Source organism: Galendromus occidentalis, unplaced genomic scaffold (assembly GCF_000255335.2).
Source record: "Galendromus occidentalis unplaced genomic scaffold, Mocc_1.1 scf7180000077360, whole genome shotgun sequence".
NCBI lineage: Eukaryota > Metazoa > Arthropoda > Arachnida > Mesostigmata > Phytoseiidae > Galendromus > Galendromus occidentalis.
In genome coordinates this window covers 627941-643365 of record NW_003805348.1, presented here as the reverse complement: position 1 = coordinate 643365, position 15425 = coordinate 627941, and the positions used below count along the sequence as shown (strand labels likewise).

The 15425-nt window shown below is 53.3% G+C and overlaps 1 protein-coding gene across 1 annotated transcript; it reads right to left on the bottom strand.

The window, feature by feature from the left end:
• Positions 1–1208: 1208 nt before the first annotated feature.
• On the bottom strand, positions 1209–15003 carry LOC100903743 (uncharacterized). The gene is made up of 6 exons (XM_018639111.1): positions 14968–15003; positions 6774–6857; positions 5426–5618; positions 3727–3839; positions 2325–2447; positions 1209–2241 (listed from the first exon to the last, which is right to left on the bottom strand). Exons 1-6 carry the CDS (start codon positions 14971–14973, stop codon positions 1606–1608), a joined length of 1155 nt encoding a protein of 384 aa, XP_018494627.1. The 5' UTR covers positions 14974–15003; the 3' UTR covers positions 1209–1605.
• Between the last annotated feature and the right edge of the window lie 422 nt (positions 15004–15425).

The window sequence follows — 15425 nt, the reverse complement described above, 5'->3', positions numbered from 1 at the left end:
GGGGTTGCTCGGAACACCACAGGCCCGAGTGTTGACGTCGAGCCTCTCATCACGAGCGCCGAACGTTCTTTTTTCTGGCTTGGTACTCGGATCTGCTCTTCCGATTCCGGACCTCCTGCATTCGACGACAGACTCCCCGAGGACTCAGATCCATTTCGCGGGAACTCAAAGACCGATGCGAACAGCGTGGCTTCGCAGACAGCGCTCTTTTGTTCCCCGGGAGACCAATCAAAAACCATCTCCCAACTCGGATCGAGTGACTGATCGCGCGGCAGAGCCGTACACATGCTTGGGCAATCGACTAAAGGTCTGAACGATATTGAAGTCGCCGCTAAGAAATTATTCGCCTCGACAGGGAACCCGACCGCCGCACAGGTCGCGTGCCAACGGAACAGCTGCAAGGTATTCGTGTCATTCCCTTCGGGTCACAGAGCTTTTCTCGAACCGCCTCGAATCCGTGAACAGATCTCAGCGACGCGACGTGATCGACGCTCTCAGGGGTAGAGCTCTAGGGGAAGCTCAGAGGAGGGCCCTGGAGACATCGTATCATGCAGACGTGGAATATCCTTGACACCGTGGCGCGGCTTGAGAAGATTCGCGCACCTCCTCTGCCCAATGCTTATCGTCAGTAGGTTAAGAACCTGTTCGTAGACGTCGCAGCTTTGAGTCAAATCTCCCCGAGAAGCGGCGGAACCCTCGCGATTGGTTCGGAGGAATGAATGATCGACCAAAGTGATCCCTCGGCACGAGCAAGCGATTATTGCACGAGGAACCGGAGCTCTTGAGCAATCCCGAAGTATTCGAGTGCGATCGTAATCTCTGACGCATGAGAAAACACGACGCATCGAGCTCCGATTCCGCGCGCGACTGCAAAGCCAGTATAGCTGTTCAGCTACTGCTGTTCCGATATTGGTCGGAAAAAGATGGAGTACGAATGTGCGTGACAATTTCGAATCTGAGTTTGTGCGCACATGTTATCCCCATAGACGACTGATAGCGTGCGCGGCGTGCCTCTCCCGTCCCCGGAGCACTTTCCGTGTTTGAGAGACTGGAGCTGAACGAAAAAATTGAACACGGACCCCCGCCGACCTCCGTTGCTGCCGATTATTATCGAGGATGAGTGACTCTATCACTCGGAACATTCAAGCGGAAATGGTCTCGTTCGGATCAACTTCTATTCAATAAAACGATGACGAGACGAGTAGTGGATCCAGATTGAGCTTTATTGGCTGACACAGTTGCGTACAATAATCTGGATGATGGTTTTCTCGGAGCAATCTGGTGAAGAATCTCGTGTCTACGGAATCTCGTGTCTATCACTCGCACGAGGCTTGTTTCCTTGCTTTCTTCTTCCTTCTTTCACATCACATTCAGGGTTCAGTCAGGGTTAGTAGAGAGAGATATCCCATCCATAATTATAAATATACAGCTCCCGAGAGCTTGACATTGAGCGATTGGACACCACTCGCATCCTCATCACTCAACACCTCGAGTTCCGAGTCGCCCCAGAGCTCGAAACTCCTCAGGAGGTTTAGCATGCGAAACTACTGAAGTCTGTTTTTTTATCTGCCTCAGGGAGTGTGAGGAATTTTCGAGGATTTTAGTCTACGCTCTGGCTCGTCGGGAGGGGGGTCCGGCCAGAGGAGGGAAAGATCCAGATTTGCGGGTGATTCCTTGGAATCTCCCAACGGGAGCGTAGGCAACTCGGCTGCGGCTCAAGGGAGGAGCAACGGTGGTGTCATCATCGTCCTCGAAATCTTCGAGTCCGGGGTTGTAGCCGGGAATTCGCTTAGGGGCCAGAGCGGGAAGTTCCGGTGTGATGTACGACTGCGCGGGATCTTCGATGAGCTTCTGAATCTTCCTCCGGGGGCCGCTGTAGGCTGGAGGAGGCGTGACGATGATTTTTTTCTCCTTGAGAACCACTGGTTGCACGGCGACTTTCTGCACGAGAGGTTTCACAGGAGCCGCGATGTATTTCGGCTGGGGAGCCGCGACAACGGGGTGGACGTTGTGGTAAGACTGATAACTGACAGGCTGAACGATAGGCTGTTGGTAAACTATGGGCTTAGGTTGGATAACCTGCTGCACGATGGGCTGTTGATAAACAAGGGGCCTTTGCTGAACGTGGACGAATGGCTGCATGTTCTGGTAGACCTGGAGGCTGGGCTTAACGATGGGTTGTTGATATACGACCGGCTTGGGCTGGTACGCGATCGGCTGTTGATAAAGCACGGGTTTCTGCTGCGGGATCGAAGCGAAATGTAAGCACTTGACCGGCTGTTGAATACAGGGTGTGACGGAGCAGGTTCGGCGAATCTCCTTACCACGATGGGTTGCTGGTAGAAAATGGGCCTCTGCTGAACTACAGGCTGAGCAACGGGCTGTTGATAGTAAACTTGCTTGGGGATCGCCACGGGGGCTGCCGGGATATAGCCTTGAGCGATATTCTGCAAAAATGATCTCAGCAAAAATTCGATCGAGGACTCTCGAGCACCGACGACGCCACCGGATTCACGAGGATATCTCTATTTCGAAAGCCACCTCATATCTATGAAGCCACCGCAAAAACGTGACCGAGTCGAGTGTTTTATTGATGGAGATTTTCTCCTCGCATACTAAATCAGCAGCACCTCCAATCGAGTCCTCCGTAAAGTTCGATCTTGAGAGCATTAGTCGCGATTCGAAATCAGCAATAATTGAAGATCTTAGTCGCTTACGACAATGACGGCTTTGGAGAGACTTCACTGAAGCCGATAAGGCCGCCCGCTGAGACGGTACGCCGAATGACCCGTCTCGGCTCTCAGCTCAATGACCGCGATGAACGCCGTCCGACGGGCACGGCAATAAGCTCTGAGTACGGGTGAGTTGTCGGAGCACAGCTCGCACCAGAACTCAGTGTTAGAGTGCCTGGATCTGTGTGGCCATCTGTTATCAGCACAGGGTGATAATAGCGCGAGCACAAAGCTCGCCTCTTGACGGAGGTATGTCGCTCAAACGGCGGTGCGAGTGCTTGTCAACCGGATCTCGACGACAAACTGGTCAGGGAAGAGAGAGCGAGACGACGAGGCAGCGGCATTCTGAGCGGACTGAATACTGCTTTGCGTTTGCCACTGACGAAAGCGCCCCCATAAAAGTGACGTACACGCTATAAATGTGCGTTGCTATACGCATAGTAGGGGGGTGCTTGCGCAGTGTTTGCACCCGTCGGGCCGCTGTAAGCGGAGCATGAGCAGCTCAAGTCGTTGCTGTCACAAACCTCGTGAAATCTACCGGTGTTGGGTTGCTAGCGGCAAGCAGCCCGCTCAGGAAGCGTTTTGGCCGATGATGATGATGATCAGCTGGCTCAGGGAATCTCGACTTGCTCCCCGATTCAGCTCCGCGTCTCACAAGCAGACCCTGCGGGCCTAATGAATAATTCTCGAAACGCTCAGGGAGAGGGGAAAGAGCAAGGAATTCCTGGCCATGGTACCTAAGTCCTCACGCATGGCCTCCAGAATCCACGGGAAGTCGATTGCGGTCCGCCGATCCGCGTGTGTCGGATCCGAGAAGGCATCATGACACCGGAGCAGATGGTGCGCGCAGCTGCCGGTCGGGCCATAGCTTCGAGAAGTTGGAGGTAACTCCTCGCGAAGCGTGTTGCCAGGATGACCTCCAGCCGCGCATCGTTTGCCGGCACTTTCGAAATAGGGATCGATCATATTTCTTGTCTATCTGTGGCGGACTTGCTTTTTGCTTGATGACGTGTCCGGTCAGCTGTAGGGCAGGTTGCGCAGCTGTGATGATTTGTTTGACTCCTTCGCGGACGTAGAGAGCATCTCCACTGTATCCGGGAGCGGTTCCTGTCGGCAGAGAAGAAGTTGCGTTACATTCGGGCCCAACGTCACATCTCACGATAGATAAGGATTCGCGGAAAATCCGCTGACTTGATGTTGGTTTACGACGCTCCATAACCTTCATACATCGTCTGTGGAAACACCGCTCAGTTCTTGTCCTCGGCATATCGCTCATTCTCGCTCCCGCGAACAAGCTCTTTGCTCCTTCTATGATTCCAGGCATCGACTGCAGACTGCAGTAGCAGAATATTTTCGCGTGGACGGAATAATCTCACGCACACAGAACATAGAAATTATGATCACAGGCACGAGAGGATTTTCTTCCGGCAATCCTCGCGGGAAATTCTCTTCATTCTCGATCTCCGAGACCGTCGACTCTCCCGGACGATACGAGGGAACACCCATCCTTCTCTCCAGCAGGATCCGCGATGATATAGCGGATGGAGAATATTTCCTCAATGGAAGTATCCCGCTGCGTGAAAATTTCGTATTCTAAAGGCTCTAAACCTTCCGTTCCACGCACCCATGTCCTTCTACCGTTCCCATCTACCGCTGTGTTCCCCATTAGGAGGCTCGTGTATAACCTTTGTAGAAGGAGCGGACGAGTGCGCGATCCGGAGCTCGTCACTCAGGTCGCTGTCTATTCCGGTGGAGCAGTCAGATGTTTGTCCTGAGCTCACTTCGAGAACTCGTGTATGCACATACTGGACCAGCCAGAGCCGAGTAGGTACTTTGGTTCTGAAATTCGTCCTCACACGACAGGACGAGCGACCGACGGATTCGGAGATCGGATGGGGAATCGCTAAGCTCTGTTTCAGCGTTCCCATCAAACAGCTCCGATGCGGCAATTCGGTGAGTGCTTCCCCGGACGAGCTCGATCCCTTCGAGGGGTTTGCCCTGACCTCCCCCGTCTGACGGGCTTCCAATGGATTACAGGACACTGTTCCGTCACGGGATCATCAGACTCGCAGGGGACTTCAGCTGACTCAAAAGACCTTCTGAATCCGCTCATCAATCAAGGGCGAACTTTTTCCCCCTTCCCGATGTTTGCGAATTTTCCCCCTCGCGAGTTCATTCGTGCTTTGCTTTGTCCCGATGAAGACCCTCATTCATCCTTCAGTCTGAAGGCCTATGTTCGGAACACGGCAGCCGTGCGACAAGCAGCAAGAACATCACGCAAACTGAATGTATGCTCAACGGCTCTGGATGATTCATCGAACTGCTCGCTAATGCGTCTCGCTTAGTGTAATGAAACAAACCCGGTAGTTTGGGGAATCTGAAGACCTCACGTAAGCTGCTTGGAGACGAGCGGCTCCAAAAAAACCTCGAGAAAGAACACTAGACCGCCTCGCTTAAAATAGGTACTAAACGTGAGACACATCTAAGTAAGCGTCAGAGACGACAGGACGCATATGAATGAGCGATTCTACACCGAGGTCAATCGGGGGGCGGAATTCACCGCGGTCCGGGACGACCGGTGTCGGGGGAGGAGTAGGAACATGACGCTGAGCGGAAAAAATCGGGCTTCGCAAGAGGGACCGTAGTCGGCGGAGCCCTATTAATTAGGTGGACCCGGGCATCGTGAGACTCACCGGGCTCGTTGGTTCGGATAACAGCGCGGAAGCCGCCCTTATCGGCAACGTATTCGAGTTGACGAACTTTTCCGTCGACGTCGGTGATGGAGTATCCACCCTTGCGGTTGTTGTGAGCATCCGAAACTTCCCATCGCTTGCGGTTCGTGTCCCAGTCGGTGATATCGTAATTGAATTGGTAGTTGCCGTGTGACTGTGGGGATGGAACAAAATGGAAAATTCGATCAGTATCGAGAAAGATTAGCCGACAAGTTGGTGGACACAGACGCAGACCGAGGAACGGGCAATGGGAAAAACAAGCCGCGGCCAAGCCGAAGCTCAAAACGAAGTGAGGACCGTTCTCGGAAGTCACAACAGTCTATCCAGCTCTTTCTGACGGACGGACAGCTCCCGTCCCAGCAAATGTCCGGGAACGCTCATGACAAAAGAAGAGCATTGCGGCGCATCCACAGGGCCACAGCCACTGCGCGCTGCGAGTTTGAAGGCGATTCTTTTCAAAAGCAAACTGAAGGAAACGGACGAACGCTATACGAAAATTGGAGCACACTCGTTGTCGTTGCGTTCTCCCACGAATGAACTTCATCATAGATGAGTGGCGGGGGATTGTCGCCGTCGTAAATTACACCGACTCGAAGAGGATCTTCGACGGCCCCCGCGAACACGATCTGTGCGTCTAGCTCGTCGAGAGACCCATTCTCCCACAGGAATGGTTCGGGGAGGACGCTCCTCAGTCCACGGATCGGTTTCCGGTCAGTAGCTCCGGAACGCATTCATGTTTCTGTTCTCGTTTCGGGATGGAATGAATCTCGGTCGCATCCCGACGGGAGAGAAATGGCACGTGTCTGCGAATTCGCTCCGTGGCGCCGATGAGATCTTCGGGGAGACACTGTCCAGGGAAATGAGGTATAGCTGCGAGCGATGTTTCGAAATGAATTACGTTCCCTTCTCTCGAGACGGCCGCGTCCATCGATGTTTGTTCTCCTATTATTCGTGGCGGGTGGAATCGTTTCTCCTGAAATCAGACCTCGGACCGTCTGGGAAACCGATGCATCCGATGTACCAGCGGACAGCCGAGCGCACGACTGAACGGTTCGAAGTACCTTTATCGGGGAGGTTGGGGTTCCGTCTGCTCACGCTCCGGGAAGGACCGAAGTCTGCAGTCGACGAAACCTCCTCCCGGAGAGCTGACCGAGCTCAATCAGAGGGGAAAATCTTCTCGATATAGCCAACGGGGCCTCTGCTGCTTCGCCCTTGCTACGGCGAGCGGCGCGGCGGTGGCAGCTGATGGAGTTAATTTAGTTTGTTTTGCGCTCCAGTTAATTTTCCCCTAGGATTTCCCTGAACTCACATCTTCGGTCCTCGAGACGCTCGAGAAACCGTCGTCAGAGCGGGCGTACGCCGAAGCGACCGCGAGACCCAATACGATGAACGCCTGGAAAAGAGAAGCAGAAACCTGAGTTCATGGTTGATATGCTCATGCAATCATCTGGACCATGGGGAATGCCCCGATATGGACGAACAAAGATTTCTCGGATTCTCCTCATCGAGGCAAACGACCAGAGAGCTCCCGAGCAAGGGGACCGGACAGGCTTCGCAGTGACCAAGTGGTACAAAGAAGGCTCTTTGAAGATTTCCTTGGGCGCCGTTTCGGTCGTCGCATCGGGCCCTACTCCATCCGACGCGCTGCTTTCCCCGAGGGAGAAGTTGTTGACTGAGGTTTGCTCTGTGGCTTTTTCTGAGGCCTTTCCAAGTGAAAAATTGAACTTCATGTCTAAGCCTCTTACAGCGACCACGACTCGGAGACTCTGATAGTCCCAAAATCCATCTAGTGCGGTGCTCACGGGAATCTCTCGAGCTGACCTCTATTTCTTTCATGCCTTCTCGGCTGCAGGTTGTTTTTGTCGACTCTCTAATTCGAGATTTCTCCCGGGAAAACAGAAAAATTCAGGCAGTCCTCTAACCGGATTTACTTGTCGTCGAGCAGGTACCGAGAAGGGAATCGAACAAACTCCAACAACGAACTTCGTGGAGAATCCGAGACGAAGTTATTGAGTTACGCGGAGGAGTCTGAACAGCAGGAGCAGAAGAGGACAGAAACTCACAGCACTTGATTCCAAGAGGAGTTGGAGGATATCGACTTTCTTTCATCTAATGAAGCTCGGAGAACACCCGCCCTGCCCGTTCGAAATAAATATAGGTTGGGTGTCCCAACAAGTAGACGAAGCATAGTTATAAGTTTGCCATCCAATCCCCGGAGACACCACTCGCCGAAATCTACGAATCCATGGCGCACCGGGCTGCGAATGCTTGTTCTTGACTGGCAACGAGTATCGATGAAAAATGTTCATCTGACGTGTTCCGGTGCGAGTCGAGCTCAGGAACGGGCGAATCAACGGACCGGCGGACGCGCAAGCGAACGAACGAGCACGGAGGGAGCGAGATTCGCCGACAATGGCACGGAACATGTGGCCGAAATCACAACCGAGGGTACCGCGCACGTCACCATGCCAGAAAACACGGAGCCTCGTGATACATGTTGACGTTCCGACGCTTTTTCCACGCTATGTCTCCGCTATATCTACGGTGTGACGGGAGCCATGACGTAAGCTTTGACGGGATTCCTCGCGCGAGCTATTTCATCTACATAAATGAGCATGCGAATCGATGGAATGCTCGAAATATTCATGAGCCGGAGGGGGGATCAGGAGAGATATTGAGAAAATTAGGAAGTCGGGAGGAAACAGGACGGGGGGAATCGAATAGAAATCACGACGGGGGAATCGAGTGGCGGACGAATCATGGGGACCGCAATGATTCACGGACAGAAGGAACGATTCGTCACACGGTATCGTGGGACCGCCTCGCCCCAAAAGAAGAATAAGGAGCAGCCAGCACAACTTCCGGTAGTCGGAAGGTATATTCCCGGCTAAGTGTGGTGAGAACAGACTCTGACCCCTGCCCGCTTTCTTGGAAACGTATTATCATACTCTACGGAAAAAAGCAGGAACCATTTTTTGGTCGTGATTTCTGCCCCGGCCACGCCGTAAGCGTACGGCGGCGGCGAGAGTGGAGGGGACATCACCGACGTTCCTGCAGGAACCTGGTCATCGTCGTCCAGCCGCTTTATCATCAGAGTTTGTGGTCTTGCCGTCGCTCGTTCGAGCATCGCTACCGCCTCCGAGCAGCTCGCCAGGACGGCTCCACTGCGAGGGTAAGGAGAGCGGCCGGGAAAGAGAACGGGAAAAAGGTCCTTAGACGCATGGTGATCCCCGTTTCCCGTCGAGCTAATCTGGTGAAATTAATTAGTCCTTTGTTCTTTGGAGCGCCAACCTTCGTCGAGTGTCTTCTCGCAGTTTTCATGCAGCGCTTAGTAGGAAGTCGCCCGCTCGATGAGAGTAGCTGACGAGTTGAAAATCCCTCCGCGTTGGAAGTCTCCGGTTGCGAAAATGATGGAACGAATGCTGATTCTACCGCCGCTCGGCCAAGCCCTCCCATGGACGGAAACCTGCGAATCTCCGAGCGGGTTCGTGCTACGATTCGGCGCGGAAGACATACCTAATTATCTTCCGACCGCGGAGGAACCTCCCAGGCTTCTACCTGAGGTTTGGAACTCCGTTGCTGACAAATAGCAATTTAAGCCCTCCGGTCGCTCCCATGGGAAACTTCATTCCAACGGACCGCGAAATGTCGAGCCGAAAACGTTCTTCCGTGGACTCGGGACAACGAGTAGCTCGTCGAATCCGCTCAATTGCTCCTGTGTAACTTGGTCAGTAAGTTTCGTTATCTCTATGGACATGCGATCGAGCAGAGGTTCGCCTCGCGAGGAATTTCCACCGAGATCTGACCGATATTCGGGCGCTCTGCTCAATTTAAACCTCAGCGCGCTGCCGATGCCACCCATGCCGAGTCACTCCGGTACCATCCGCCCACGCGAATTTCGTCAGCCGCTAACCTGAGTAGTCGTTCCGAGCTCAAGAAGCGGCGATGCGCGATGGGGGAGATGAATTTCAGCGATCACCCACGGGATTTCTGTCTCGACGAAGAAGTCTGTTCATATCGATCCCCCGAGGCTCAGTCGCTATTTAGGCTGAATAATTCGCGAAAAGATTGTCTCTGGCTTGAATTCCTGCGGCGCGTCACCTAATCCGATTCGGCGTTGATGGGATCGATTTCCGCTCGTCGGGGCCCATTCACGGTACGAGGGGTGCGAATCCGAAAGCTGAAATCGGAGCTCGCGCGGATTCCATGGAACTGCTCCTACTTCGCTGCCGAAACGAACTGAACGTTGGATCTGTCTCAGGATCATGGTATATAAATCGATGGCCTAAGAGCTTGCCACCGCTCGAGAAGACAAGCAGGGCATCTGGGACCAAACCCAGGTCATTCCAAGAAGCGATCAGCTATTGATTTATGGGGAGCTGTAGCAAGCTATGAGGGTATGCAGGAAGCAGAAAAATATTGGCCGCGCATTGTTCACGAGCTAGCCATTGAGGACCGATGGACACAGCAGCGGTACTGTGCAACGCAGCGGGGTCGGCAATCCGTCAAAATGTAATTCGATAAAGACAATGATTTCTGCAAGGGCTCATTGTTGTTGACGTTGTTGTTTGTCGCGATCGTCGTCTCTGCTTCAGCCGCCGTATTTGCCCACAATGGCGGCCGAAGTGGCTCAAGCCCCGATCGACAGCGTCGCCGAGCTTCGATTCATGGAATAAGGTCACAGCCTGCGGCAGTATCTGACAGCGTTTCTGTACACTGTCGAATTTTTGTTTTGATCACAGCTCCGAGCCGTGCCCGGGGCAAGGTTGGATTTGATTAACGAGCCCGACAGAACAGCTAAGCAAAACGGAGTGCCTTTTGACCGGCAGTGCGTGAGTGAGTGAATGAATGAATGACTCACTCTGTGGATCATGCAGAGGTATTCGGCGTACTAGCGCACGGAACGACTTCATAGTATGGTGCAAAGACTGGCTTCCGTCGGGCGGCCGAGCGAGCGAGCGAGAGAAATTTTCATTACAAGAGACTTTCGTTATTGAAAGCTTAACGCCGAACGAGGAGGAAGTTGATTGATGGAGCCTACGGCAATTACAATTGGCGAAATAAATCGGAACTGGACGTATAGGCTGCTCGGTGCGCGAAGGTTGTCTAGCTGTATTCTGCTGGGGAGGCGATTGACTGACTGAGAATAGGAAGTCTTAGGAATCACTCGGTGACTCAGAAAGCGTTTCTGCGCCGGGTCGTTTACTCGACGGCGACAACGGTAGTGACCCAGAAATAAAGGCACTACACGCCCCCGGACAGAGCTCCGCTACGGATGGATGAACCGTAATTCATTGTTCGTATTTTCGAACATCAGGCTCTGGAGCAAGATCCGGACTCGGGAAAAACTCGTTCCTTCTCTCGTTTTGTGCGGCGCGCTCCGGCCGGAGCGCAGGCGACCATGGCGACAGAAGAACGGATCTCGATGCATCGACCAAGCTCAAGAGGGGTGAACGAAGGCACTCCAGTTACGCCTGCGAGTATATTCTTGCAGCATGCTCGCTAGTGACGCGTGAATGGGGGACAGAGGAAACGGCGCTGGATTTAGAAACGCTCGAGATCGTAAGCTGGCAGAAGGAGAAGAATACTCCCCGCCAGCTATCCGCCGCGTGCCTCGGATGAACGCGGTGCATAAGCAGAAGCAACAACAACGCGACGAATAGGCATTCAGCCGAGCAATGAATCCACCAGTCGACCGACCGACCGACCGACAGAACGGTGAACGGGCAAATAAGCCAATAAGATGCTTACGTAAAGCCCAATCCAGCTGGGACTCTAAGAGGAATTTCCTCGATTCGCTAAGGAGTTATTCTGGAAGACGCTGGAGCTGAAGGAATCACTAACGAAAACATCATCCTTTTTAGTGAGAGACACTTTGTGCGCTTTCCATCTCCGAGCCTTCCAGCATCGCGCGGCAACCAACTTAACGAGTTTACTCATCGAAGAGCTCGGTGATGAGACCCAATCAAAGTGCGCGAAACTTGAGCGGGCTACTCGAGAACCGCATCGTGGCGACGAAGACGCTCGCTCAGAAAAAAAAACGAGACGACAGAGAACCTTTCTCCGAGGATCGCTTCTGCATACACTTAACGAGGTCCCCGCACAGTCGGGATCCGACATTCACCGTGCAGGAAGCGGGTCGAGCGTTCCGACACGGGAGAATATATTGTTTCTGAATGAACCTCGAAATCACAAATGAAGTACCTACTCCTTCACAGGGCTACCATTTTTTGAACAAACTGTTCCAAAGTACTGCTGGAACTCCACTGCCAGTCGACTCACTGTTCCGGGCGGCTGACCGGCGACAGATGCTTGGAAAAGAGCTCCGCTGCTCCAACAACTAAAGTCAACATTGTCCTAATTGGTATCTGAAACGACGTCCTGCTGGACAGCCCTCACTGCCGTCTCCCTGTTGTTTGCTTTCAGCCCTGATCTCCATCCACTCCAGGACTCCCCCTCTCGAACCACTGAGAAAACAAAGTTCCAGACCGCGTGCGAACATCCTGAGCGTTCGAGCTCGGAACTCTGATCTCTCGATTACGAATCCATGCCACTCGATCTCCACGTACTATTTCCTGACCAAGGACTGGCAGTAATCGGATCGAACGGCATGACCGGTATCTTCCCGGCAATCGATCAGAGCCGGAGACAGCTCTCGGCCATCGAGCATCCGAATGTCATCAGCATTCTTATCGACAGATTGACGAAGCCACTCAGCACTCGGCGAAGATTCGCACAGTCCCGCTAGACGTGGGGCGGACTGACAAATATCATCTCGATATTGAAAGCAATGCCGATAGGACGCAAATAGCTCCGTCGAGAGTTTTTGCCGCTGATGAGCTTATTCCGATTTCTATTTTACTCTTTCACCGAAGATTAACGGGACGTTCGCAGATCGCTGAAGACCGAACGGAAGGGCGGCTGGGTGTCGGCCACATGAACAGAGAATGAATCGATTGAGCGGAGATTAAGTCATCGATGTAGCCATGCTGACAACTGACAGAACTAACTCCCTGACAAAGGCCGCTGCTTCGGGACTATCGGATTCGATTTGGAGCGAACAATCGAACGGAAAACGCGGCGCGAACCCCGGGGTGCGCCCCGCGGCAACAACCAGAGCCACTTCATTTCTTGTCGTCGGGCTACGAGATAAGCGATGTAGGGAATAACTCATTGAGGCGACGGCAGTCGACCCTCATGGAGATCGTCCGGGGACGAGTGAGGAAAAGGACAACGTTTGGATTCAGGCGAAGCACGGATATGGAGCGCGAGAGAGAGAGAGCATTTCGGAATCTCAGGTGGGCGCCGCAGGCGAAACCCGCAGTCGCTATCCCTCAAAGAAATTCATTATTCTCTCGATATCTGCAGATTCCTCAATTAGAATGCAAAACTCCCCGCCTCTCAAAAGCTTATACCCGTGATGCCGATGATGATGATGATGTTTCCCGGAAGTTTTGAGAATTTCCGCAGGAGCTGCTGGCTTAGCCGTCTGAGAGTAGACGGGAACCCGGGAGCCGAGCTCCTCAGAAAGCCTTAGAGGAGATTATGAGAGCGCGTAGCCCCCGAGAGATGTGTCGAAGGCGGAAGCTGCGCGCCGGGAGAGATTTTCTTTTTTCGCTCGGGAAACGTTTTTACGAAGTAATTAAGCCGGGCTTAGGAGAAAAAATCTTTGGAGGATAACTCGAGACGATTCCAACATATTTTTATGGAGAAACTCGACGCTTTGAAAGCCTCTCTCGCGTCGGAATCTTGTTGCCACAAAATTCCTGCTCTAGGACGACGGCCCTCGAAGCCGAGGCTAACAGACTCAGGGGTTTCAATGAGCGACGTCGACGACGAGAGAAGCTTCGTGAAAATATTTCCCAAGTTCGTTTCCAGAGGACAGAAGCCGGGAATGAAGCTTCTTTGTAAGCTGGCCGCGCGTTCTCATATCAGCTCAAAGGCAAGCCGTACATAATTTAGTTTTAAAATCCTTCCTCCCACTCAGAACGGAATGAGTGCAGGAAGCCACGGGCCAGGTATGAGGTTGAAGCGCCGGGGAGAGAACCGTCCGCTCGTTGACGCTGTCGGTCCCACGAGTCGAGGAGAAAAGTTTCCTCCAAAGCTGCCGCGCTGAGGAAGGTATCCACCTTAGCGCGGCAAACGAGCACCGTGACCTTAAACACGGTTCTCGAATTTTCGCTCATCCACAGAGAACGAAAAAGTCGTATTCGTCGCGTGCCTGTGTCATCGGCCGATCCCTCTACGACACCGAGTCTTGACTGCGTTTAATAGATTGAGGCAATTTGGTCGACGTCCCACTTCAGAAAGATCGCTTGTTACAGTGGACTCAGAAGCAGCAGAAGTGACGACAAGGACGAAGACGTCGACAGCAGCGGTAGCTACAGGAGCAACGGGGAAGGGTCGAGTCCGACGTGTCTTCTATACGTTCGTACATTTTCTCTCTAACTCTCTTCCATTCTATGGGTTTTCCCCGCCACCTCGGTTGTGGGAGACTCTAATGACAAAACAGCAAACGAAAGATCTGCTGGCCGGACCCGCAGTCACGTAGCGGGATCGGACCGAACACCAAAAGGGACGCTAATCTCACATTCGACCGGCTTTTGTGGAGATTCGCTTGATGCTTATTTCTGGCTTCCACCGAGAAGTCCACATGCGTACAGGACACAACGGCTGGCTTCGGTTGAAGAAGACAAAGGCAAATTAAGCCACCACTAATGACAGTAGTGATGCACTTCTCCGACCGTCCCTCCCCAGAGCCGCCGCCGCTGGTGCTGCTGCTTGAGCACAGTCGTTCCCGCAAGGAACACTCGAGGAGGAACTCTTCATCAAGGAGTCAACGGAAAAGAAGACGACCACGACGAAATCACCCTCGGTCAAGATGCAAACAGAATCCCGAACGCAGACGTCGGGCACATTCGGTGGGCGGGAAATGAGGCCACGAGTCCTCGGACCCATTCACTGAGCACCAAGCGACTCTAGAAACGCCAATCATTAGTATTTGTAGATTCCCCCGGCCGACGGCGTCCCATAGCTGAGTCAGCAAACACCACCGCACTTTCTGTCCGACGCGAGGGAGCGGGCTGACTTGCTCTCGGAAAAACATGGGAGACAGATCCGGGAATTGGGCTGGTCCAGAAAACCGAATGGAGCTCCTACGGAGGCGGCGCGCCGTATGATCACGGTTGACGGGTACCGCCGGAACTGAGCACTCCACGAAGAACACGCACTGCACGAGGGCACAAAACTCGACAAGAGAACAGAACTGCACAACGGTCACTAATAGCGGCCCGACTTTCTCGGCTACGATTCGTTTCTTGGAACACTTTTCCGCTGCTGCTGCTGCTGCGGCTGCAACAAGCCATTTTTCTCGCTCGACGTCTTGCCCCGACCGCCATACACCGCGATACGATCCGAGTAGCGACTCAACAAATACGACGGAGTTGACACGGAAGAGTTTTCGGGGTTACAAACACTAAGCCTGCAATGATTGTGGTAGCTACCTTCATGTTGGTGTGGCTGTGTCCAACTTGCGTTTGTGAGCCGCTGCGACGAAATTAGGCCGCTTATATACATCACAGGCTGATCTTTCTAGTTGTCAGGACCTTTTTCAGTCCGGCGGACACTTGCCCCCGTCGCGCTGTCTGGGATGAAATGCGTAAGTGATCGAACGGGACCCCAGAAACCGATCGGACACCGTTATCGCACGGCGCGCACGCCCGGCGCGGGCGTCCGCGCGAAACTCTGACGGAGACGAATCTCAAAACCACTCGATGATGAAGTCTCTCTTCGACTCGTCCCGCCCTCGGTGTCTCTCTTTAGCGTTCGGATGACTCCCTAGAACGCCGCCTTAGATCTAAGGTGGAAGTCATTGGTGTCGTCTCTTCGCTGGGAACTGTGGCGTTGCGGCGAAATGGCGGTGGGTCCACACTCTGATCTGTGTTGTCTCTTCTGCCTTAGG